Source organism: Pristiophorus japonicus, chromosome 5, assembly GCF_044704955.1.
Source record: "Pristiophorus japonicus isolate sPriJap1 chromosome 5, sPriJap1.hap1, whole genome shotgun sequence".
NCBI classification, from domain to species: Eukaryota; Metazoa; Chordata; class Chondrichthyes; family Pristiophoridae; genus Pristiophorus; species Pristiophorus japonicus.
This window is the reverse complement of record NC_091981.1, coordinates 261,048,414-261,075,942: the sequence shown is the minus strand read 5'-3', so window position 1 is coordinate 261,075,942 and position 27,529 is coordinate 261,048,414. Positions and strand designations below refer to the sequence as shown.

Here is a 27,529-nt window from a genome sequence, read left to right as displayed (position 1 = left end):
ATTAGCTACCCTCCAGTCCATAGGAACTGATCCAGAGTCGATAGACTGTTGGAAAATGATCACCAATGCAGTCACTATTTCTAGAGCCACTTCCTTAAGCACACTGGGATGCAGACTATCAGGCCCCGGGGATTTATCGGCCTTCAATCCCATCAATTTCCCTAATACAATTTCCTGCCTAATAAGGATATCCTTCAGTTCCTCCTTCTCACTAGGCCCACTGTCCCCTAGAACATTCGGAAGGTTATTTGTGTCTTCCTTCGTGAAGACAGAACCAATGTATTTGTTCAATTGGTCTGCCATTTCTTTGTTCCCCATTATAAATTCACCTGAATCTGACTGCAAGGGACCTACGTTTGTCTTCACATATTTATAGAAGCTTTTGCGGTCAGTTTTTATGTTTCCTGCAAGCTTCCTCTCATACTTTATTTTCCCTCTCTTAATTAAACCCTTAGTCCTCCTCTGTTGAATTCTAAATTTCTCCCAGTCCTCAGGTTTGTTGCTTTTTCTAGCCAATTTATATGTCTCTTCCTTGGTTTTAACACTATCCTTAATTTCCCTTGTTAGCCACGGTTGAGCCACCTTCCCCGTTTTATTTTTACTCCAGACAGCGATGTACAATTGCTGAAGTTAATCCATGTGATCTTTAACTGTTTGCCATTGCTTATCCACCGTCAGCCCTTTAAGTATCACTCGCCAGTCTATTCTAGCCAATTCACGCCTCATACCATCGAAGTTACCTTTCCTTAAGTTCAGGACCCTAGTTTCTGAATTAACTGTGTCACTCGCCATCTTAATAAAGAATTCTACCATGTTATGGTCACGCTTCCCCATGGGGCCTCGCACAACAAGATTGCTAATTAGTCCTTTCTCATTACACATCACCCAGTCTAGGATGGCCAGTTCTCTGGTTGGTTCCTCGACATATTGGTTTAGAAAACCATCCCTAATACACTCCAGGAAATTCTCCTCCACTGCATTGCTGCCAGTTTGGTTAGCCCAATCAATATGTAGATTAAAGTCGCCCATGATAACTGCTGTACCATTATTGCACACATCCCTTATTTCTTGTTTTATGCTGTCCCCAACCTCATTACGACTGTTTGGTGCTCTGTACACAACTCCCACTAGCTTTTTCTTCCCTTTGGTATTCCGCAGCTCTACCCATACCGATTCTACATCGTCCAGGCTAATGTCCCTCCTTACTATTGCATTACTTTCCTCTTTAACCAGCAATGCCACCCCGCCTCCTTTTCCTCTCTGAGTATCCTTCCTAAATGTTGAATACCCCTGGATGCTGAGTTCCCAACCTTGGTCACCCTGGAGCCATGTCCCCGTGATGCCAATTACATCATATCCGTTAACTGCTATCTGTGCAGTTAATTCGTCCACCTTATTCCGAATACCCCTCGCATTGAGGCACAGAGCCTTCAGGCTTGTCTTTTTAGGACTTTGCTGTAATGTGGCCCTTTTTGTTTTTTGCCTTGGGTTTCTCTGCCCTCCACTTTTACTATTCTCCTTTCTACCTTTTGCTTCTGCCTCCATTTTATTTCCTCTGTCTCCCTGCATCCCCTCCCCCTGCCATGTTAGTTTAACTCCTCCCCAACAGCATTAGCAAACACTCCCCCTAGGACATTGGTTCCAGTCCTGCCCAGGTGCAGACTGTCCGGTTTGTCCTGGTCCCACCTCCCCCAGAACCAGTTCCAATGTCCCAGGAATTTGAATCCTTCCCTTCTGCACCACTCCTCAAGCCACGCATTCATCTGAGCTATCCTGCAATTCCTACTCTGACTAGCACGTGGCACTGGTAGCAATCCTGAGATTACTACTTTTGAGGTCCTACTTTTTAATTTAGCTCCTAGCTCCTTAAATTCGTCTCGTCGGACCTCATCCCGTTTTTTTACCTATATCATTGGTAACTATATGTACCACGACAACTGGCTGTTCACCCTCCCTTTTCAGAATGTCCTGCACCCGCTCCGAGACATCCTTGACCCTTGCACCAGGGAGGCAATATACCATCCTGGAGTCTCGGTTGCGGCCGCAGAAACGCCTATCTATTCCCCTTACAATTGAATCCCCTATCACTATCGCTCTCCCACTCTTTTTCCTGCCCTCCTGTGCAGCAGAGCCACCCATGGTGCCATGAGCTTGGCTGCTGCTGCCCTCCCTTGATGAGTCATCCCCCTCAACAGTACCCAAAGCGGTGTATCTGTTTTGCAGGGGATGACCTCAGGGGACCCCTGCACTACCTTCCTTGCACTACTCTTCCTGTTGGTCACCCATTTACTATCTGGCTGTGTACCCTTTACCTGCGGTAAGACCAACTCGCTAAATGTGCTATTCACATCATTCTCAGCCACATGGATGCCCCAGAGTGAATCCACCCGCAGCTCCAGTGCCGCAATGCAGTCCGTTAGGAGCTGCAGGCGGATACACTTCCCGCACACGTAGTCGTCAGGGACACCGGAGCATCCCTGACTTCCCACATAGTACAGGAGGAGCATTATATGTGTCCGAGCTGTCCTGCCATGACTTAACCCCTAGATAAACTTAATTTGGCAACAACAATGCTATTGAGCATTGAGCAATTCAGATAAAGAAAGAAAGACTTGGATTTATATAGTGCCTTTCACGACCACCAGATATCTCAAAGCGCTTTACAGCCCATGAAGTACTTTTGGAGTGTAGTCACTGTTGTAATGTGATAAACGCCGCAACCAATTTGCACACAAGCAAGCTCCCACAAACAGCAATGTAATAATTACCAGATAATCTGTTTTTCTTATGTTCATTGAGGGATAAATATTGGCCCGGACACTGGGGAGAACCCCCCTGTTCTTCGAAATAGTGCCATGGAATCTTTTACATCCACTTGAGAGAAGTGACGGGGCCTTGGTTTAACGTCTCATCCGAAAGACGACACCTCTGACAGTGCAGCACTCCCTCAGCACTGCACTGGAGTGTCAGCTTAGATTTTTTTGTGCTATAGGTTCCTGGGTGGGATCTCGAGTGACTACAACAGTGACTACACTTCAAAAAGTACTTCATTTGTTGTAAAGTGCTTTGGGATATCCAGACATCATGAAAGGAGCTATATAAATGCAAGGCTTTCTTTTCTTTTTAGAGGATAGGCATTTGGAAACATCACAATACATAAGTTATTCCAAAAGTGATGCAAACCTCATAGGTACTTAGGAATTGTTAGATGAGAAAAGATTAATTCACCTTTTACCAACCTGTTGGTCGCATGATACAAGATAATTACATTGTTGACTAATCATTGCAATCCATCTCTATCAACTAATCTACAACAGACCGAGACATGACTCAAGGTAACCCCTAGTCGTGGAGAGCTTCGGGAACCATAGGTCTAAAGTCACCCTTTTCCTCTCACGTTTTCTACACTTACCACATGCCACGTCTCAAATTATTCATAAACTATATCCCAACGTGCTTTTTTCGAAAGAAATCTGTCTAATTCGTTTCTGAATGAATCAATACCTACTGCTTCCACTCTAGAAATACATCGAATTGGGGCAGATTTTTGACTTGCTGCCGGGGGTGTAGGACTGGCATTTTGAATCAGCCACCCGTTACAGAAAGCGCTTGCTTTTCAAAGCCACTGAAATCAAATGGAAATGAAAATCAGGTGGGTTTCTATCATGGGCGGCAAGTTGAAGATCTGCCCCAATGTCTCTTGAGCCTGTTTATGTGGTCAGTGGTCTTCCTTAGTATTCCGCAAGTCAGTTATAAGTATAAAGAAACACAAGCGTGGCTCTGGACACAGAGCTCAGTGGTCGGAGGCTTCCACCTTCCATCAGCACAATATCACTTCTGATTCTTTAAAATATTCGTTCATAGGACGTGGGCGTCACTGGCAAAGGCCGGCATTTATTGCCCATCCCTAATTGCCCTTGAGAAGGTGGTGGTGAGCTGCCTCCTTGAACTGCGGAGGGCAATTAAGAGTCAACCACATTGGGGATGGAGTCACATATAAGTCAGACCAGGTAAGAACGACAGATTTCCTTCCCTATTGGCCAGTAGCAGTGATGCAATTTATAAAGTGAAAACATTGACACTCCAAGGATCATTTTTTTTAAAATCCAGTTTTTGATTAAAGCTCAAAATCCTAAAGCTAGATATTAAAGGCTATTCGCAAAAATTGTATAGTAATAATATCGTTCACAGTTTTATTCAAAGGAAGTGTTTCAGAGGGTGGCACATTGAATTGAAGATCATGGGGTGAATCGAAGAACATTGAGGATCATGGGGTGAATCGAAGATCATGGGGGTGAATTTCTGCTTGGTTCTCCCACGGGTCCACCATAAAGGGTGCAAGAACTGGGAAACCCGTAAAAACCCGCGTAGATGGAGCTAATGCTGTTTTTCATGGGGATTATGTGGCTCTTCTCCCAAAGTTACCTTAGATAAGAGGGAGAACCCCACAGAAATTACCATAATTGATTGTAGCGGACGACTGCTTCATCTGCTGATATGACATTGTAGCAGCTGTTAATTAATGAAGTACTTTAAATAGATTACTACCTCCACTAAAATAGTGGAATGAGGAGTGCGATTTAAACATACTGAAGCCCTGAAATGCTGCGGGAGCTCCACCACTGTCCTGCTGGAATTCCAGCGGGAGACTGACGCAATTCCCAGGGACAAGGCGTGAATGGCCTATTTAGCTATTTATGCTGTTTTCCTTGGGGACTCTGTTGGTCTCCCACTGGGATTGTGGTAAATCCCGCGTAGAATATCAGCACCAAAATCTTTGTCTACTTTTCGGTCAACAGTTATTTCTAGGCTTACATCATGTTGCCAATAGCTGTGAAAACCCAGTGGCAAATACAGAGCAGTGTTGTTAAAAACATTTGTACACTGTGCTATTGAGCTGTGAATCTGCTCTCTCAATTAGTGCAACTAATGTGAGCTTTCCTTTCCTTTGCCAACTTTAATTCACTCCAAACTGTTTCTGCTAAATGCAATACAACCAAAGTAATTGAAGATGTCAATATGACAATGAACATCCTCTGCTACATGAGTTTTCCCCTCCTTCCATCATGGTTGCTCCCTGCTGTGTGTCATTGTTAAGTTGAAGTTAATTAACTTGCGGGTGCCAATTTTACTTTGTGCTTGGGGATTGGAAGCAAGCTTGCTGTGGAATCATAGAATCATAGAAATTCACAGCACAGAAGGAGGCCATTTGGCCCATCGTGTCCGTGCCAGCCAACAAAAAGCTATCCTGCCTAATCCCACTTTCCAGCTCTTGGTCCGTAGCCCTGTAGGTTATGGAACTTCAAGTGCACATCCAAGTACTTTTTAAATGTGGTGAGGCTTTCTGCCTCTACCGCTCTTTCAGGCAGTGACTTCCAGACCCCCACTGCCCTCTGGGTGAAACGATTTCTCCTCAAAATCCCTCTAAATCTTCTACCAATTCCTTTAAATCTATGCCCACTAGTTATTGACCCCTCTGCTTAGGGAAATAGGTCCTTCCTATCCACTCTATCTGGGCCCCTCATAATTTTATACACCTCATTAGGTCTCCCCTCAGCCTCCTCTGTTCCAAAGAAAACAAACACAGCCTATCCAATCTTTTCTCATAGCTAAAATTCTCCAGTCCTGGCAACATCCTTGTAAATCTCCTCTGTACCCTCTCCAGTGCAATCACATATTTCCTGTAATGTGGTAACCAGATCTACACACAGTACTCTAGCTGTGGCCTAACCAGTGTTTTATACAGTTCAAGCATAACCTCCCTACTCTATGCCTCGGCTAATAAAGGAAAGTATCCCGAATGCCTTCTTAACCACCTTATCTACCTGTCCTGCTACCTTCAGGGATCTGTGGACCTGCACTCCAAGGTAATTCTGTTCCTCTACACTTCTCAGTGTTCCACCATTTATTGTGTATTCCCTTGCCTTGTTAGCCCTCTGCAAATGCATTACCTCACACTTCTATGTGTTGAGCATATACCAGTGTTTTACGTGGACAGCAGGGGTTTTGAAATCGATGTTCGTTGTATTCCCTTGCCTTGTTAGCCCTCTGCAAATGCATTACCTCACACTTCTATGTGTTGAGCATATACCAGTGTTTTACGTGGACAGCAGGGGTTTTGAAATCGATGTTCGCTTGTCCATGTTTGAGATTAAATCAGCATTGCTCCCAGCTACGACCCCTCATTCCTACTGATGCCGTTCCAAGGGATGGAACTGATCTTGGGGGATTCATGATCTTGCATAATGACTCAGGAATTCCCAGCATCAGCTGTTGCACAGTCCAAAGCCCAGGGGTCGCCCCATCTGGGGCTGGGATAAGGGGAGGACACTATCCGCATGAACTGGGAGGCGAGGGGAGAAGCATTCCCTTGTGAAGTGAGGAATGGCGGGTTGAGTGTTGTCTTGATTTGAGGTGGTGGTAGGAGAAGAGTTACACTTTGAATTGAGGCAAAGAGGACCAACAACAATAACCTGCATTTATATAACGGCTTTAACGTAATAAAACGTCCCGAGGCACATCGCAGGAACATTAGGAAACACAATTTGATGCCGAGCCACATAAAGAGCTATTAGGACAGAAAGCTTGGTCACAGAGGTAGGTTTTAAGGAGTGTCTTTAAGGAGGAGAGAGAGGTAGAGAGGCATACCAGCATAAGCCGAGGAGGAAGGGGTAAGAAGTGCTGGTATGAATGGAGGTGGGTGGGGAGAGGGGAGTTCCAGGATGATCTCCAGTTGAGGAGGGGGGTGAGTAAAGTACTGCAGAGTCAGTGCACATTGCCCAGGGGCAGCATGGGCCAGCCCACACTGCGATATGTCTGCGCACTAGGTCCGTGCAGCAGAGCCGGTCTCCACTTGTCTTGGGTAATCCTTGCCACTAGCTCTGTTAAGCCCATGTGGTGGCTGGTGTGCAACGGCCACCAACACGTTATCTTCCACCCTTCAGGATGTAGTTCGGGTTCTTTTTTTGAAACTCCTGTGAACTCATGCTTTTTGTTTTTGGCGTGGAAGGAAGTCATCCTCGTTTCGAGGGACTGCCTATGATGATGATGACCGCATCATTTAATGCAGTGACACAGGACCTCGCTGGGCGTTGAGTTTGTGACGTCGACTTTGTCAGCATTGTTCTCCCTGTATCACCGTGAGCTACCCAATGAACATTGACTGCTGCTGTAAAGTGTAGTGCAAGAAGAGCCATCACGAGATCGCCAAATATTTACCTTGCCATGAAGCTTTGCCCACTGGGTATAAAGTGCACGTTTGCAGAGTCTGGACGAACAACCCAGGTCTCCCTTTCCCGTTGTGGCATTAATGACCTCCAGGTCGTGGTCACCCACTGTCCAGTTTACACTGAAGCTCGGAGACTTTCCCTGCTGACGGAATCCAGTGCTGCTGATCCCTGCGGAGATAGCCAAACAAGTGAAATCAGAACCGCAACCAAGGCCCACATGGTGAATAGACACAGAAAGTAGGCACACGGCTTTTCTACTACTGTAGTAAGAAAAAATGTTGAGACCACTGTATACTTAACAACACGCAGGAGGAAAATTGTGAAATATGTACTTATCACAGGACTCACACTTGCCCATTCCATTACGTGCCGTGTGTCAAGTATGTGTTGTCAGAGGGAAATTCTTGGATCATAGTACTGCCGGAGTGTGGAACCCAAACCAGCTTCTCACAAAACCTACTCATGTAGCAACTTGTTTGGAAACATTTTAATGGAGTAAATGTATCTTAAGCGAATCCATTTTGCCTTTAAGGACCCTTGGGAATCAAGTATCACTTACAAAGGGTTCTAAGTAGGAGAGAAATGCTCTCGGTACCTTTTAACTCTTCCTTGTACTCGTGCTGCTTGAACTCACAGATTTCCCAGTCAATATGTGGTCATAGATTATCACTTGTGACTGCTGCTTGACCTACTTTATAATTAAAATGAATGCAACTACTGCAAAGTGTTTAAATATAGAAGAAAAAAAACACGGACTACTTGGCACCTGTGCGGTTTTGAATCAGAAAATCCAGAAGCCAATTTCTTGGCCCGCGGGTGATCTCACATTTACCAACCATAGCCCTCCAATTGCAGCTGTCAGCTCTAAATGTTGCTCTCCTTCAGAGTGTGTGCGTCCCTGATAGGCTGCCTCTATTTCTGCAGGGCTCCAATCTGCTGCCTCTTTCTACATCTTCAGAAGGCTGAGCACATAAATCCAGGCTGACACTCCAGTGCAGTGCTGAGGGAGTGCTATACTGTCAGAGGTGCCTTCTTTCGGATGAGACTTTAAACTAAGTCTGCTCTCTCAAGTGGACATAAAAGATCCCATGGCACTATTTCGAAGAAGAGCAGGGGAGTTAGCCTTGGTGTCCTGGCCAATATTTATCCCTCAATCAACATAACAAAAAAACCCAGATTATCTGGTCATTATCACATTGCTGTTTGTGGGAGCTTGCTGTGCGCAAATTGGCTGTCGCGTTTCCCATAGGCGCCCTGATGTGTTGCTTCCCCCACTTGCAATCCCTGTCGCAGTGGCTCTGCCTCTTCTGTGTTCAAACTCTGTTGAAGTAATTAAGTGATACAAATATGAAATGTTGAACCAGCAGAGGGGATTAAACTTTCAAAGTTCCTATTCTTTTAAATGAACTTTAGCACACTTTAACAGCTCATCTGATGTTACTAGAGAAAATAAGGTTTAAAATAATATTTGTTTCCTTAGCAGAAAAATAACCTCAATGGTATTTAGGGGTTGGAACCAATGTTCTCCCTAATTTTAAATTTGAGTGTGCGGTCCCTTTAATGGGCTGCGGGGCCCATTCAAAGTTTTGCGCATGTGCGGAATTTCACATTAGATAGGCCGGTCCCGGGCTGCGTGGGACCAGCAGACAGCAGCACGGCAGCACACCAGCGCAGATTCGACGGAACGTTGGTTGGAACTCGATGAATATCAAAGGGGAGGAATTGAACTCATTATTTGCCATTAAGGGTATGCTGCCCCTTCCCACCATTCCTTGGCTTAAGGTTCTGGTCCCAGTTATACTTTGTCCTAAACTTCAATTCCGTCCATTCATGCAGGGCTAAGGGAGGGGGCCACCTGGGGAGGGGCGGTGGGGGAGTTTGGTTTGGTGAGCAAGAGGAAAGGGGAAAGCAATAGATACCAAAAGTCCATGAGCTCATTGCGCTTCATGTTGATGGGGAAGGGGAGATGGTTGGTCAGGGTGGATGTTATCTTGCTCTACAGGTCGATCCTGGAGTAGTGGGATGTTTTGGCGGAGGAGAATGAAGCACGTATTGCTTGATGATGTGGTCCAACCAGATCTGATGATGGATAGCTAAATCACATTTGTATTAGCCTGTATTACTAAAACTCTCACAGGATATCGTTGTTTCCCATCATTTCTTAGGTTGAAGGGCTAGAAAAACAAGTTGTGTACATAAGCACTATTTCTGGTCTCGCTTGACGTTTACTTTTTCAGTATGTAAATAAAGGATGCTGAATGGGTGAATTGGACTGTCCAAGGAGAGTGGAGATGGAAATTGTCAGCAAATTGCAAAGGGAGTTCGGTAGTCTTTTGGTGGAAGAGTTGATTAAAGGGTAGAAGGGAGATATTGCGGCCTTTGTAGAACACTGCGATCAGCCACAAGGGTGTTTTCTGATGCTGAATATCTACTGCTTCTCATAACTTATCATCTACAAGATGTATGACTCTAAATGTAGGCCTTTCATTATTCTATTTTTTCCCAGAGAATAGTGGACCTCTGGAATGAACTGCCGTCTCGGGCAACTGATCTCCTTCAAGTGAAAGCTGGACTTGTTCCTGGCTGTGGCGGATATTACCTCTTACAAAAGGTAGGTAGTGCAGGTTATTCAGGGCCTGAGCAATCTTCTGGATTCATTTTGATTGCTTAGAAGGATCAAAGAAGAATTTCCCAGATTTTTCCCCGGTAAAATTGGCCTGGGTTTTTAATCTGCTTTTTCACCTCCTCCGTGGTTTTGGGTGGGGTGGAGCGTATATATGTTGTGATACGCAAGGTATCACAAAATTGCGTGGGACAGGCTGGATGGATCATAGGGTTTTTACCTGTCCGTCATTGTCCGTATGTTCGTTTTTATACTCCACCCACTGCTGTCCTGCATCAGGTGTCGGGCAGAAGAGTTGCTGACAAATCTTTACTGTTGTCAAAACAAAGTCAATCAGCAAGCTTGTATTGTCAGCGGCAGCTGATGGGGAGACAGCCATGTGCTGGCTTTAAATGTAAAAGTGCCCATTAACTTGAAGATGCCAAACAACTCCAGGGAAAAGGCTTCTCGCCATCAGTGAGTGACTTTATCGGGGACTGACTTTGAGGAGTTACTGAGGCCGACAGTGTGACTAACCTAAATTACCATTACTTACCTAATGATTGATGTCAAATCAGCTGCTTCATGCTGTCAGGTGGTCAGTTAACCCCTCCCAGTCTCGGCCCCTGATGCTATCAAAACTCGCTCTTTAAAATCAAAAAAATGATCAACAGAAATAGACGCAGAGAGAAAAATCAAATGGAAGTTAGTTAAGAAGAATTAAGATTTAACTTGTTTAAAAAAAAAATCACCATCCCTCTTTAAACTCTTAAATTTTAAGTTCTATTTTCTGAAATTAAACAAGAAATCCAACTCTGGGGGTAATTTTAAACCCAAAACGAGTGGGTTTGCATCGGGTGGGAAGTAAAAATGTAATCAATCTCAAACTTGAACCCATCCCGCCTACTTCTGGTTTAAGAACATAAAAACATAAGAAATAGGAGCAGCAGTAGGCCCCTCGAGCCTGCTCCGCCATTCAATAAGATCATGGCTAATCTGATCATGAAATCAGCTCCACTCCCTGCCCAATTAACCCACTCCCAGGAGCAGGATCCCTCATTTAAATATATTAATGAGGCTGCCTACTTCAGATTTTATCTCTGCTCCAGCTCTAACGCTGGCTGGATAGGTTTCCCGGGCCCCGCTGAAAGGGAGGCGCGGACTGCTGCAATGGAAGGGGTAAGTGCTTTTCCAGCACTGCCTATGGGCCAGGAGGAGCAGGAATGCTTCCTAAAAGCTTCCCAAGGAAACCTCTGAACCTCCCCAGCGATTGGAACCCCCCCCACCACCGCGCGATCCAATCTATTCCTGGTGTCTTCCCCAGCTTCCGATCTCCTTCCACATACCGCTGACCCCTGCTGATCTCCTCCATGCCCCCCCACCCATGAATCTCTTCCCATCTTCCTCGATCTCTTAAAGCCCTCAGCGATGTCCTCCCGACCTCCGATCTCTCCAGCCCCTCCCAATAAATATTCTCCCGACCCCCGACCTCTCCAGCCCTCGACCCCAACGATGTCCTCCTGACCCCCGACCTCTCCAGCCCCCGCCCTCAGCAATGTCCTCTAGACCTCTTCACACCCCCCCCAATCTATGTCCTCCCGACCCCCGACCTCTCCAGCCCCCACCCCCAGCAATGTCTTCCCGACCTCTCCAGCCCCCCTCAATCGATGTCCTCGCGACCCCCGATCTCTCCAGCCCCTCCCCCCAATCGATGTCCTCCCAACCCCCGACCTCTCCAGCCCCTGCCCCCAGCAATGTCCTCCTGACCTCTCCAGCCGCCCCCCAAATCGGTTTCCTCCTGACACCCGACCTCTCCAACCCCCCCCAATCGCTGTCCTTCTGACCCCCAAGCTCACCAGCTCCCCCATGTAAACATGTAAAAAGAAATCAATGAATGTCAACGTAAATATTGTAAAGAAAACTGTTATATTAATCAAGTATGTAACAAAAGTTACTTAAAAAAAAATATTTTATTAATCAGAGAAGTGGGTAGCTCAGTAGGTTGAGTTGCTTTGATACAAGACGGTAGTGTAGTGGTTATGTTACTGGACTAGTAATCCAGTGAATGTAAGTTCAAATCACACCATGGCAACTTAAGAATATGAATTCAGTTTTAAAAAATCTGGTATTAGATAAAGTGACCAGAAAGCTGTCGGATTGTTATAAAAACTTAATAGGTTCACTAATGCACTTTAGAGAAGGAAATCTGCTGTCTTTACTCAGTCTGGCCTACATGTGACTTCAGGTGATTTTTTTCTTATTCGTTCATGGGACGTGGGCGTTGCTAGTGAGGCCAGCATTTATTGCCCATCCCTAATTGCCCTTGAGAAGGTGGTAGTGAGCCATCTTCTTGAACCGCTGCAGTCCTTGAGGTGACGGTCCTCCTACAGTGCTGCTAGGGAGGGAGTTCCAGGATTTTGACCCAGCGACAATGAAGGAACGGCGATATACTTCCAAGTCAGGATGGTGTGTAACTTGGAGGGGAACTTGCAGGTGATGGTGTTCCCATGCACCTGCTGCCCTTGTCCTTCTAGGTGGTAGAGATCGCGGGTTTGGGAGGTGCTGCCGAAGAAGCCTTGGCGAGTTGCTGCAGCGCATTTTGTAGATGATACACACAGCAGCCACAGTGCGCCAGTGGTAGAGGGAGTGAATGTTTAATGTGTTGGATGGGGTACCAATCAAGCGGGCTGCTTTGTCCTGGCTGGTGTCGAGCTTCTTGAGTGTTGTTGGAGCTGCACCCCTTTAGGCAAGTGGAGAGTTTTCCATCACACTTCTGACTTGTGCCTTCTGGATGGTGGAACGGCTTTGGGAAATCAAGAGGTGAGACACTTGCTGCAAAATACCCAGCCTCTGACCTGCTTTTGTTGCCCCAGTATTTATGTGGCTGGTCCAGTTAAGTTTCTGATCAATGGTGAACCTCAGGATGCTGATGTTGGAGGATTCGGCGATGGTAATGCCACTGAATGTCAAGGAGCGGTGGTTAGACTCTCACTTGTTGGAAATGGCCATTGCCTGGCACTTGTGTGGCGCGAACATTACTTGCCACTTATCAGCCCATGCCTGAATGTCATCCACGTCTTGCTGCATGCTGGCATTGACTGCTTCCTTTTCTGAAGAATTACGAATGGAACTGAACACTGCGCAATCATTAACGAACATCCCCATTTCTGACCTTATGATGGAGGGAAGGTCATTGATGAAGCAGCGGAAGATGTTTGGACCGAGGATACTGCCATGAGCAACTCCTGCAGAGATGTCCTGGGGCTGTGATGATTGTCCACCAACCATGCTTGACTCTTAACTACCCTCTAAAGTGGCATCGTAAGCCACTCAGTTGTATTCAGGGCAACTAGGGATGGAGAATAAGTGCCGGCAAGATTAGATGACACTGTTGAAAAGTCAGACAAGCTTCCTGTTACATATCTGATACAGCTGTTGTGGTTTTCCCTTAAGTGTGGACCTTGTTCTATTTCTGTGGCACCAATGACTGCCTATATGACGATACTGCAACAAGAAGACACGTGCACAATGACATGCGGAGACTATCATGATGTAACTCGCTGTTGATTGCTGGGAGATTCAATATGAAGATTTGTTAGAGTTAAATATTCCAAAGGGTTTTGACAAAATTTGCTGATAATAAAGCACAAAAAAAAATCAGATTAAAATGAAAGCTCATTTTATTAAATTAACGTACTCAGTAACCATTCAACAATGGTTTTATTTCATTGTTTCACTGCAACATTAGAAATCCATGGTGCTTAATATTTCCAAATTGTGTGCTCTACCCAAGTGCCAATGCTTCATTAAATTGGCTTCTGTCCAAGTAAGCAATTATCTCTAAAATGCAAATTAAACTTAAATTAAGAATTTAATGACTGACATTTTAAAGATAATAGAAAAAATTATGCCGTTCAGCAACAGCGTGCACGGGTTAGAAACTAAAGGCATAAAACTGAAACTCTAAACCCAGCCTTGTTTTTATTTTATTGTTAACATGGGGGTCTCTAAAGATTTATAGCTACAATGGTCATTGTCCATCTGTATGTGTAATATGTAAATTGCACCAATAACAACTATAATAACTTGGGGGGGGGGGGTGAAATTTGGCAAGGCATTAGAGAGAAAAGTGAGTATCAAGTATGCTGACTTTGTAGTTGCAGCAGTTGAATGCTTTGTTCTCAATCCTGCGGTTAGAGTGCAACTTGAACTTGCTGCAGCTGGATGAATTATTTCAGTTCTCAGTTCAGTATAAACACAGTTGAGTTGTACATCCTACAATCTGATCTAAACACAGACCAATGGACAATCCGGAGGGTCCGACTCCCGATCCTGGGGGGGTCCAATCCATAATGCAAGGGGGGTCTGATCCCCGATCCGGGGGGGTTCAAATTCCTGATGCAGGGCTGTCTGGTACCTGATCCAGATGTGGGGGGGGAGTCAAAATTCCTAATCCTGGTGAGGGAGCGGTCCGATCCCCAATCCTTGGGGTCTCTGATCCCCGATCCATGGGTGGGGTTCGATCGGCGCGGGGTGGGGGGGGGGAGATGATCAGCGATTGCGGGAAAGGTCTGATTGTGGGGTGCGGGGGCCCAGTGGTTGGATGGGAAACAGGTAAGCCTGGTGGGCTTGGAGGAAGCAAAAAGTGGATTACAGTCATGCTTAAATAGGAAATAATGGCAGAAAGAAATCAGGACTTAAAAGATCCAGATTGTTAGTCTTTTGGTTCTGAATGTTTGTGTGAATATGGATATTGAACTTTCTAATTGAACTTTTGTGAGTTGTATAGGTTATATTATTAAGATTTATACAGCAAGCCAGTATACTACTTTGAATTAATGCTAACCCCAGTTTGTGGAATGTTGCAAACTGGTTTAGAACAGTTCTGTACAGCCTGTACACAGAGGTACTGAATATACAGCCCCTGTATTCTCTGCTCATAATGTGGTCTCCTCTACATTGGGCAGGCTTTCGTTTAGGTACTTTACAGCCTTCTGGACTCAACAGCGAGTGCAACAATTTCAAAACATAACCTCTGACAATTTTTAGCTCCCTTCCCCCCCCCCACCCCCCGACCCTCCCCCCGGACCTTATGTTTTTTTTTCTCTTTGTCTCCAATGGCTCCTGGTCATTATTCCGCCATTCACACCCTATCCAGATTAACCTTTTTCTAACTTCTGCCGTTACCATTTCAATTCAGCCCATCATCCCTTTTGTCTCTCTAATCTCTTCTGCCTTCCACCCTATCACAGACCTTCCCTTTTGTTCTTTCCTCCCCTCCCCCTTTCAGTGCTCCTTAAGAATGTGTTCTTTTCGAACATTCGCCAGTTCTGACAAAGGGTCGTCGACCTGAAACGTTAACTCTGTTTTTCTCTCCACAGAAGCTGCCTGACCTGCTGAGATTTCCAGCATTTTCTGTTTTTATTTCAGATTCCAGCATCCGCAATATTTAGCTTTTTTATACAGCACTTATTCTTGATTTAAAGTTACAAGGGTAGAGTTTCCGCCTTTTTGATACGAAAGAACTTTAAAAACGTGCCTACTAGTTCCTGTGCGGCAAAGAAAATGATCTCGATTTGAGAAGCCTTCCTGAACCAGCGGAACCTTGGTTGTGGCCGGTTTACGTGGCGGGGGGGGGGGCGGATTTGGGTGGATTGAACCTTTGAACCAATGTAAAAGATTGCGGAAAACACAAATGCAACTCACTCTATTTTTAAAATTCCCCGATCTTTAGCTTTGGTGCAGCCAATTCCGCCAGGATTGCACTGGCGGGTACAAGCGGAAACTCGACCCCTCAATGTTTATTCTGCCAACTATCTGGGCTTTTGTTTACTCAGGAGGGCAAAAGGTTAAGCTCTGGCTGTAGGGCCGCGATTATTGAGGCCACTGCCACATGTCACGGGTCTCTCTGTGGCATGGCACTAGCCCAGCTGATTATAAGACTGATAACATACCACTGAGAAGAGGCTGGTTGTATCGATAGGGTGGCGGCAGCTGACCGACATCCTCTAGCCTTTGGCACACTGCGCGGGAAAGGTGACCAACGTAGTGAGTGCTTCCCAGCACGATGCTCTGCAGGTAGATCGGTTCAATGAAATGACTCAGGAGCGATCCTTGAGCACCCAGAACGTTCCACCTGAAATACAGTTGCAGCGGGAGAGTTTTAGCGAGTTAGCAGAAATAAGAACATAAGGACATAAGAAATAGGAGCCGGGGTGGGCCATATGGCCCCTCGAGCCTGCTCCGCCATTCAATATGATCATGGCTGATCATCGACCTCAACGCCACCTTCCCGCACTATCCTCATATCCGTTGATACCCTTAATATTCAAAAATCTATCAAGCTCTGGCAAGATGCTCAACGTCTGAGCATCCACAGTCCTCTGGGTTAGAGAATTCCAAAGATTCACAAGCCTCTGAGTGAAGAAATTTCTCCTCATCTCAGTCCCAAATGGCCGTTGCCTTATTCTAAGACTTGGTTCCCGACTCTCCAGCTAGGCGAAACATCCTCACTGCATCTACCCTGTCAGGCCCTGTAAGAATATTATCTGTTTCAATGAGATCACTTCTCATTCTTCTAATTCCAGAGAATATAGGCCCATTCTACTCAATCGCTTCTCCTAGGACAACCTTCTCATCCCAGGAATCAGTCTAGTGAACCTTTGTTGCACTCCCTCGCGGGCAAGTATATCTTTCCTTGGGTATGGAGACCAAGACTGTACACAGTACTCCAGGTGTGGTCTCACCAGGGCCCTATACAATTTTAGCAAGACTTCTTTACTTTTACAAGAACATAAGAGCATAAGAATTAGGCTATATCCTCCAATCCTTTTGTAATAAAAGCTAACATACCATTGTCTTTCCGAATTGCTTGCTGTACCTGCATGTTAGCTTTCAGTGATTCAGAAATGCACTTGATTTTTTATTTCCTTTAGAATCGTCTCACTGTTTTAGGATATGTTTGTTTTAAACGGCGGCCTCAATCAGATTGCTCCCAGCTGAGCACTTTTCATTTGAACTTGTAGTTAATTTGGCGCAGACAGCTTCTCGTCTGCTAATTGCGCTACACTGCAATTAAGTGATGGATGGGCAGTTGGGCTAATAACAATTTAGTACAGACAGTTGTCCACAGGTGTCCGATAAATTTGTGACTTGTATTTTTACTTGGGATTAAACAAAGGTATAGTATGATTAAGGATACTCTTAGTGTTAATATAGGTCACACTTCACTGCCTGCGTGTGACCATAAATTCAGATTGCAGGTCAAGAGGTAGATGGTGAGTCGGGTGGGTCGGAGGTGATCGCAGGGTGGGATGATTGAACTAACTGCGGGTCGGTAGGGAGATCGTGGGGCAAGGGGGAGATATCGCGTTGCGGGGGGGGGGGGGGTGTTTCTGAGGTCAATTGCAGAGGGGTCAACAGGTTTTCTTGGGGGGGGGTGCCGGTGGAAAGCAATCCTGTTCCTCCTGGCCCACAAGCAGTGCTGGAAAGGCACTTACCTGTTGGATCCGGCCCTTCCCGCCTGCTTCCAGCTGCCGGGTTTCCTTAGCCCTGAGCAGGTGGTGGTGAGCCTTCTTCTTGAACCACTGCAGTGTAGTGGTTTGACACAACTGACTGGCTTACTAGGCCAATTTGGAGTCAAGCACATTGGTGCAGGACTGAAGTCACGTGTAGGCCGGGCTGGGTAAGGATGGCAAGTTTCCTTCACTAAAAGGCATTAGTGAACCAGTTGGGTTTTGATGACAATCTGACAGCTTCATCATCACTTTTACTGACAGCAGCTTCTTCTCTGCAGATTTTTAAGAAACTGAATTCAAATTCTCAAACTGCCAAACTCGTGTTCTCTAGCGTATTATTTCCAGCCTCTGGATTATTTGCCAGTAACACAACCTCTACACTACCGTACTCACTACGAAGAACCTTACAGTTATTGTTTTGTTCTTGAGCACTGCAGTACACTACCAACAGCAAGGGCAGACATTGATGACGAGGTCCAACACCACCCCCAGTGCGCCAGTGCAGCCTTCTGTCACCTAAGGAAGAGAGTGTTTGAAGACCAGGACCTCAATTCTGGCACCAAGCTTATGGTCTTCAGGGCAGTAGTGATACCTGCCCTCCTATATGGCTCAGAAACCTGGACTATATGCAGCAGGCACCTCAAAGCGCTGGAGAAATACCACCAACGCTGGCTCCGCAAGATCCTGCAAATCCATTGGGAGGATAGGCACACCAATGTCAGTATTCTCGATCAGGCCAACATCCCCTGCATCGAAGCACTGACCACATTCGACCAGCTCCGTTGGGTGGGCCACATCATCCGCATGCCCGACACGAGACTCCCAGAGCAAGTGCTCTACTTGGAACTCCGACACAGCAAGTGAGCCAGAGGTGGGAAGAGGAAACGCTTCAAGTACACCCTCAAAGATAAAGTGCAACATCCCCACTGGCACCTGGGAATCCCTGGCCCAAGGCCGCCCTAAGTGGAGGAAGAGCATCCGGGAGGGCATTGAGAAAACAAGCGCAGGCAGCGGAAGGAACGTGCGGCAAACCAAACTCCCCACCCATCCTTTCCTTCAACCATTGTTTGCCCCATCTGTGACAGAGACTGTAAATCCCACATTGGACTGTTCAGCCACCTGAGAACTCACTTTTAAAGTGGAAGCAAATCTTCCTTGATTTCGATGGACTGCCTATGATGATTACAATTCTATCTCAATGGGCTAAAAATTGCGGTTGGAGGCTTCCTTCGGGCAGATGCCTCCGACAAAATTTTGTTTACGAAAGTACCTGGTAGTCCCGGAGGAATGAACACTTGCGCTCCGAGGCCTAGATGCACAGTACAACGCAGAGGCCCATGTATTCCAGGAGTGTATGCGCATCCTGGGATCACATGGGCCTGGACCACCAATCGCAATATGGTATTCTCATTCATAGCAATGAGAATGCTGCTAAAATCAAATAAAACGCCAACATAAATTTTAAAAAACACTTCAATTTTTAAAAATTAATAGAAATTGCATTAAATTAAATGTTTGAGAAAAATTTATTTTTTTGAAATTTAAAAAGATGTTAAAAATAGACAGGGTTTAAAAAGAAATAAGTATTAACATTTATTTTTTCTATCTATTAAAACTCTTTAAGCTGGTAAATGCAGGCCTTATGCCGGCTTTTACCAGGCGTAAATGTTTGAAGGACATTCGCTGGGCAAGAGTTGGGCAAATAGCCCAAATTTCCACCCGCGAAGGCCCTTCTCCCGGGGATGCATTTTGACAAATCACAAATGCAGGGTTCAGGCGCATGCACTTTGCGTGCCTAAACCCGGAACCTGCAGGGCCTCTTCGGGCGTGTGCGCACATCGTACGCACCCAGAGAGGCCGCAATTTCAGGGCCTATGTACTTATACACACCTGCACATAACCATATAACTTGACTGCAATGAATCAGATGCTTCCAAGCTGGAGCTCGGAGCCAAAACTGTAAACCTTAAGAATTCATGTAGCAGTCTGAAAGTATGTGTATGTATACTTCATTTTCTATTTAATAGTATGGTACGATCACTATTGTTAATAATGCAGATAAACAATTGCAATAAATTATTAACATCTTTTGATGAAACCAATGTTAGATAACTGGAATAATTTGCAATATTTCAGTTAAGCTACCAAATATAATCAGTTTATAAGTTTAGTAACATTGAGTAATATGGGTTATTAATTTATAACAAACATTAAATATGAAACACTTACAAATGTGCCGCTATCAATTGCTGTGAAATTACATTTAATTCCAGCTCTCCACTAATAGTTGTTACATTTTGTTTAAATATAGCTTTAACATCCCCTGTGGGAACAATAACACGTCATACATTTAACCGTAGCTCCTACAATAGCAAAAACAAGTGGCACTTTTATAGCATCTATTACGTAACACAAGGTCTTGGGACACTTTACAATGGGGCTCGGGGGATGGGGAGGGGTCTGAGATGGAAAAGAGAGATGTTGATCTTTTTAATCTTTTTGATCTTTTGACCAGAAAGTTAACTGGACCAGCCACATAAATACTGTGGCTCCCGGGGCAGGCCAGAGGCTGGGTATTCTGCAGTGAGTGACTCACCTCCTGACTTCCAAAAGCCTTTCCACCATATACAAGGCACAAGTCAGGAGTGTGATGGATACTCTCCAGTTGCCTGGATGAGTGCAGCTCCAACAACACTCAAGAAGCGCGACTCCATCCAGGACAAAGCAGCCCGCTGATTGGCACCCCATCCACCACCTTAAACATTCACTCGCTCCAGCATCGGCGCACCGTGACTGCAGTGTGTACCATCTACAAGATGCACTGCAGCAACTCGCCAAGGCTTCTTCGACAGCACCTCCCAAACCCGCGACCTCTAATGCCTAGAAGGACAAGGGCAACAGGCGAATGGGAACACCATCACTTGTAAGTTTTTTTCCAAATCACACATCATTGTGACTTGGAAATATATCACCGTTCCTTCATCATCACTGGATCAAAATCCTGGAACTCCCTCCTTAACAGTACTGTGGGAGTACCTTCACCACACGGACTGCAGCGATTCCAAAATGGCAGCTCACCACCACCTTCTCAAGGGTATTTAAACGTAGGCAATAAATGCTGGCCTTGCCAGCGATGCCCACATCCCAGGAATGAATAAAAAAATCAAACTACAGATTAACAGTTTGATGGCATCCCAAAATGAAGTGTTACCCGGGGCTAGTTTGGAGTGATGAGTCAGTATATATATCTGCAATCAATTCATCTGATCTGTATCCTTTTTCACAACCTAAATGAATTCAAGATGGGGAACTAAATTTTACATAATCCTTGCTTTTTGTGGTATATATCAATGATTTAGATTTGAATATAGGGAGTATGATTAAGAAGTTTTCGGACGACACTAAAATTGACTGTGTGGTTGATAATGAAGAGGAAAGTCATGGGCTGCAGGAGGATATCAATCTACTGGTCAGGTGGGCAGAGCAGTGGCAAATGGAATTTAATTCAGAGAAGTGTGAGATGATGCACTTTGGGAGGGCTAATAAGGCGGTAGGCCACTTAATAGCGTAGATGAACAAAGGGACCTTGGAGTGCTTGTTCACAGATCCTTGAAAGTAGCAGGCCAGGTGGATAAGGTGGTTAAGAAGGCATATGGAATACTTGCCTTTATTGCCGAGACACAGAATAGAAGAGCAGGGAGGTTATGCTTAAATTGTATAATACTTTGGTTAGGCCACAGCTGGAGTACTGTGTGCAGTTCTGGTCGTCGTATTATAGGAAGGACATAATTGCACTAGAGAGGGTGCAGAGGAGATTTACTAGGATGCTGCCTATAATGGAGACACTTAGATATGAGGACAGATTGGATAGGCTGGGTTTGTTCTCATTGGAACAGAGGAGGTTGAGAGGAGACCTCATTGAGGTGTACAAATATTGAGGGACCTGGACATAGTGGACAGTAAGGGCCTATTTCCATTGGTGGAGGGGTCTATTACGAGGGGGCATAGTTTTAAGGTGGTTGGTGGAAGATTTAGAGGGGATTTGAGGGGGTGGGTTCTTTATGCAGAGGGTTGTGGGGATCTGGAACTCGTTGCCTGGAAGAGTGGTGGATGCAGAAACCCTCACCACTTTTAAGAGATGGTTGGATGGACACTTAAAGTGCCGTAACCTGCAGGGTTACAGACCTAGAGCTGGTAATTGGGATTAGACTGGATGACCTTTTGTTGGACGGCACAGATATAATGGTAAGTCCTGCAGGGAATAGAATACGGCCAACGTGATCTCGTGGACTAGTTTTCGATCGCCTGCTTGGGTCAGAGAGGAATTTTTCCAGATTTTTTCTCCCTAAATTGGCTTGGGTTTTTATCTGGTTTTTGGCTCTCCCAGGAGATCACATGGCTCCGGTTGGGATGGAGTGTAGAATGTTTCAGTATAAGGGGTGTCGCAGTTGTGTGAGGTGGACTGGATGGGCCGGGTGCTCTTTGCCTTTCCGTCAGTGTTCATGGGTTTATATGTAACCTTTAGGGCTGCTGACCAAGGGCCGTGAGGTTCTTTGTTGGCTGGCGCGGACACGATGGGCCGAAATGGCCTCCTTCTGCGCTGTAAATTTCTATGTTTCTATAATGGAATGGAATGTAAAAGCAAGACATTTTTGCTTTCTGTAATTAGAGTTTATTGTACATTAACAACGTGTTATAAATGATCTACACGGTTCTATATTTATAGGTGGACAGAGATTTTATAGGCAGTACAAGGACCTTTTTATTGCTACTGAACATGCTCGGATATTATTGTTATAGTGTTAATACCACATATACTTTATTACAGAAGGAGCATTACAGATGTGTTACGTTCTAGTTTACAGCAGCACTTACGGGCAAGTGTTACCTATTTATTTCAGTGACATTGATTCAGATGGATATTCCAGCACATAAAAGCGCACTGGTTACTGAGCACGTAGAGCAGAAAAGATCTGGTAAAGTATCCTGAAAGATCCCTGCAGCTTTATGAAGCAAGGGGCGCGCAAGGAGGAAGATGTGCCATATTTTCTCCATGGTCTCCCTGGCCCGTGTCGAATCTGTGTCCAACAGGATGAGCAGCTGGCTTATCCCCGGGCCTTCACTAATACCTGTATAATCTGCCTGCTACCAGTTGCACAGGAGTGGCCCAAGTATAGTTCCTGCTCTGATGTTTTTTCCCTGTTGAGATTTCACCTGGAGACAGGAGAGACTTGAAGGGCCAGAGCACAGCAACTTGGGGGTGATAAAAACCTGCTGTGCGGACTGCCTCTGATTTTGCGTCGCAGCTCGGAAACAGAGACAACAAAGGCCTGTGAAATTTAAGGCCGCAATAGACAGTTGAAAGCAAGTTGGGACGTTTTACTACATTAAAGGCGCTATATAAATACAAGTTGTTGTTGTTCACATAAAAGTAGATGCAGAACTTTTCATCATTTTATTACTGACGAGCTCTTTTAGTCTTTACCGAATATTCTAATAGTTTGTCACAAATTGTAACTCTAAATTATATAATTATTCTATTTGGAGGAATATTACTGCATGGGATTCTTTTCACCAGAATTTCTGTCTAGCGTAGTTTCTTTGATTATGCCTTCATGAAGTGCTTTGAGATGTGTTTCTATGTTAAAGGCCCTATATAAATGTAAATTGTTGTAGTTATAAGGCCGTAGGCTGAAGCAATGCTTGGACATAAATGCTGCACTGTCGGAGGTCTTTCAGATGACAGACCTATCAGGTGGATGTAAAAGATTCCATGGCACTATTTCGAAGAAGAGCAGGGGGAGTGTCTTGGCCAATATTTATCTCTCAGCCAACTTCACTCAAACAGATTATCTGGTCATTATCTCATTGCCGTTTGTGGGGACTTGCCGTGCGCCAATTAGCTTCCGCATTTTCTGCATTACAAAAATGACTGCACTACAAGAAAAGTACTTCATTGGCTGTAAAGCACTTTGGGATGTCCTGAGGTTGTGAAAGGCACTATAAAAATGCAAGTCCTTCGTCCTTTTACGTTCGAGGTCTTGGCTTACTTGGAATTATCTTGATAAATGCAGTGTGTTATAAAGTTCTGGACCATACTGAGAGAGCGTTTCACCCATAAAATCATAATGGAAGTCCCACCATTATTGCACTTTGAACAGTGTGAGCTACCACAACAAAGACTGGCATCTGTCTCTTAGTAAGAGTTTCACAGTATGGGCACTGTAACAATCTCGAGCACTTCATTGCTGCCATACACACTAATGAGTTCCCAAAGCATATTAAATCAGTGGCTAAACATTATGTACCTAATTTCTTACATCATTGTTCTTTTCATTAATTAACGTTTCTCCATCGTTAGTGCAATTATTGCAGTTGCCTTGCCGCTGTACATCTCCTTTCATGATTAATAAGTAGTCATTATATTTAGCTTCCCGAATCAGTCAATTAACAGAGAATACTTTGCGATAATTACAGACTGTTAAAGGCAATGTTCTGTACCTGGAGAGCAATCTGTTTTTTTTTGGAACCTGTGACACAGATCGCCATTAAAAAAAAGTTCCTTCAGTAATTTTCTAAAACAGAAACCATTTACTCCGCTGTATTAACTCACCAGCAGAATCAATACTGTGAATTAGAAACATCTTTTAATATCATGCAAGAAAAAGCAACCATCTGGCATCAGTGATTGAGGGAGGATGGTCTCTGCCGGTGAGGGTCGTTAAGGTAACATATTCATCCACTTAAATTCCAGTCTGAAAGCTCACATCAAATTGAAGATGATATTCATACATAAACAATTAGTCCATTTTGCTGCTGCCAGGAAACATTTGCTGCACTCTGTCAACCTAATTTGCATAATTGTGTTTAATCCATGGTCTAGTTGTATTTAATCCCAAGTAAATGTAACATAGTCAATGTGCACAAGAAAATAGCTTCAGTGGAAGAAAGAATGTCCATTCAGTTTATATGGACTGTTCTGCATGGTTCATGCATTCATTTCTTATTTAGATGTACTACAATCTTTCAGCTTGTATGAAATGGCCCAAATTGTCCTGTGGCAGGACAACGACCATTAGTGAGGCTTGCCCTTGCCTCAATGATGTTTTGCGTGGCAAGTTGCTGGCTGTGCGAGGTGGAAACAGTGCGGCGCCCTCCACAGGGCACCTGGGATCTGCGTGAAGAGGGCAAGCAACTGTGTAACCTCTTAACCAATCAGATTGAAGTATAGTGACATTAACAGCACAAGGACTGGGAAGGAAATGTATGTTAGAATGGGTAAGTGTAATGTCAAATCAGGTACAGGAAGAGGAATAAAGAAAGGGAAAGCAAGATTGGATTAAGAGAGAGAGAGAGAGAAAAATGAGACAGAAAATTTTTTTTTTAGTTAAAATAAAATCTCCAACAGTTAAAACCTGAAGGAATGAGACTTCACACTTGTAAATGTTAATTGTCAGTGTGAGAGAGGTTAATTGGCAGTAATTAGCACTTACCAAGTTGTTAAAAGGGTACTTGGACTTGAAATTACTTGACTTAACTTTCTGTGACGAGCTTACTTTGTATATGCAGTGCAAGTACAGAAACTTCACTCCGCGCAATGCATTTGAATGGGGAGCCAGACAGCAAGATGCCATTTTCGTGAAGCTAATGGTGGAGCAGCACATCTCCGACAGCAACTTTTCAATTTCCCCACTTAATTGCACTTCGCCAGATGTTGCTGTCGCATTTGCGCATAAATAACGGCGAGCGCCATTAGCCTCACCATTAAAGCAAACCTTGGGCCATTGGATTAATTTCCCCCCAGCCCCACTATGGATATGGAGTGATGTGACTGTAAAACCCTTCTCTACACCAGTGGTGTATGGTCCTGTTGCTGCAGAATCTCTCCCACTGTCACTTGTATCCTGCCTTATGCAGAAGAATAAAATTTGTAACACGATTGTGAATAGCTTTATGGCATTAAAGATAATAAGGCTAATTAGCACCCTTAGAAATGCACTCTCAAAGGAACAGGAGTAGGCCATTCAGCCCCTTGAGCATGTTCCTCCATTCAATTAGATCATGGCTGATCTGTATCTTAACTTCATCTATCCTCCCTTCATTTCCATAACTCAGAGTGCAGCAGTCTGGTGGGAGTGCATTGGTGCTGCTGGGCATTGAGCCAGAACCTGGATGTACCAGGTTCTGGCCTCTGCGCCAAATTTCCACAGGGGTCAGTTTGAGGCAGAGCCACCATCCATCCAAACACTATCCTTGACGTCAGGAGGAGCGAGGTCAAGAGAGGATTTCCTCGGCTGGGGAATTCTCACCCCATCACCCCTGTGCTCGCTGACCTACATTGGCTTCCGGTTAAGCAACGCCTCGATTTCAAAATTCTCATCCTTGTTTTCAAATCCCTCCATGGCCTCGCCCTTCCTTACCTCTGTAATCACCTCCAGCCCCACAACCCCCCGAGATGTCTGTGCTCCTCTAATTCTGCCTTCTTGAGCATCCCTGATTATAATCGCTCAACCATTGGTGGCCGTGCCTTCTGTTGCCTGGGCCCCAAGCTCTGGAACTCCCTGCCTAAACCTCTCCGCCTCTCTACCTCTCTTTCCTCCTTCAAGACGCTCCTTAAAACCTACCTCTTTGACCAAGCTTTTGATCACCTGCGCTATTTTCTACTTATGCGGCTCGGTGCCAAATTATTTTATCTCATAATACTCCTGTGAAGCGCCTTGGGACATTTCATTACATTAAAGATGCTATATAAATACAAGTTGTTGTTGTTATTGAATTACACTAAGCAGCTATCTCACTGGGTTAATCCAGCTCCCTCACACTGTCACTCAGTAACCCCTCTCCTCCAGCGCCCTGTGTTACTGACTGTATGTTTGTTTGTGGCGGAGGAGCGGAGAGAGATCGTGGCGGAGGAGCGGCGAACGAGGGTACGGGGCCCAGAAGGGCCGAGGGCCCAGGGGCAGCACGGGTCAGCCCACACTGCGATATGTGTGCGCACTAGGTCAGTGCAGCAGAGCAGGTCTCCAGTCGTTCTGGTTAACCCTTGCCACTGGATAAAGCGCGTGTGGTGGCTGATGTGCAATGGTCACCACACGTTAAAAAAAATCAATGCACAGGCATCTTCCACCCTTTCAATTGGACTTCAGGACTGGAACATTGGGTCCTTCATTGAAACATTTGTGAACTCATGGGGAAGCAAGTCATCCTTGTTCGAGGGACCGCCTATGGTGATGAGCTCACTGGGCTCATCCAAGCTTACAGACCCTTGGCCTGGTGGAGGTGCGGCCCACCTGGGCCCCCAGGCCTAGGTTTCAACGATAAAAATTAATACTTGGGTCGGTGGCTCTGGCAGCTTCCCGCGTGGCTGCTAACTCTGCCCTTACCCGCTTTCCTTGCTCTGGTGAGCGTCCAAGTTATGCTCCTGGTGGCGCCGATATCCATCAGGAATATTTAAAATGGGTGACCGCCTTCTGACCCCAGACACTTTGGCAAGGCCAGGAGTGGCGGTCACTGGCAGGCGCTCGCTGACACTTGCGGGGAGCAGCTGTATGGTTTTTCATCCTGCACTATCGGTAACAATCCCAATTTTGAACAGATGTGTCGGAATCACTCGAAGCATGATTTCATGTCACCAGCTGTTACAATTGTGAAATATTTGGTCTACGTATTTCAGTAATTATATCAGGAGCTGAATAACTCGGTGAGACATGACTATTCTTTATGACAGCGAACAAGTCAGGGAGCAATGCCAACTTTTCCTGAGTACTCTGACTTCCAGTATGGCTTGCCTCTGTATCTTTGGTCTCTGACTTGACTCCGCCATTTGGCAGAATCCTCCCCCCCCCCCCCCCCCCCCCCACCATTATAAACTGGTTACTGCTCTTTTTCTGGTGGTTTGTAGTTAATTGATGTGTTCATTGAGGTGAGGGATGGTAGTCGTCACCATCATCATCAGCGGCGGTCCCTCGGACGAGGATGACTTGCTTCCACATGGGTTCGCAGATGTTTCAATGAAGGACATGATGTTCCAGTCCTGAAACTCCAATTGAGGGGATGGAAGATGCCTGTGCGTGGATTTTTTTAACGTGTGGTGACCATTGCACATCAGTCACCACACGGGCTCAACAGAGCTAGGCCTTTATCCAGTGGCAAGGGTTAACCAGGACGACTGGAGACCTGCT

At 45.3% G+C, this 27,529-nt stretch overlaps 1 protein-coding gene across 1 annotated transcript in view; it reads right to left on the bottom strand.

Annotated features, from left to right (window-relative positions):
* adarb2 (adenosine deaminase RNA specific B2 (inactive)) overlaps nt 1-27,529 on the bottom strand; it is an 832,900-nt gene that overhangs the window by 3,712 nt on the left and 801,659 nt on the right. Inside the window, exons 9-10 of the mRNA XM_070880093.1 lie at nt 15,786-15,967; nt 7,219-7,397 (exon numbers count right to left, since the gene is read on the bottom strand). Coding sequence (XP_070736194.1) covers nt 7,219-7,397; nt 15,786-15,967 — 361 coding nt within the window. The remainder of the gene's footprint in view (nt 1-7,218; nt 7,398-15,785; nt 15,968-27,529) is intronic.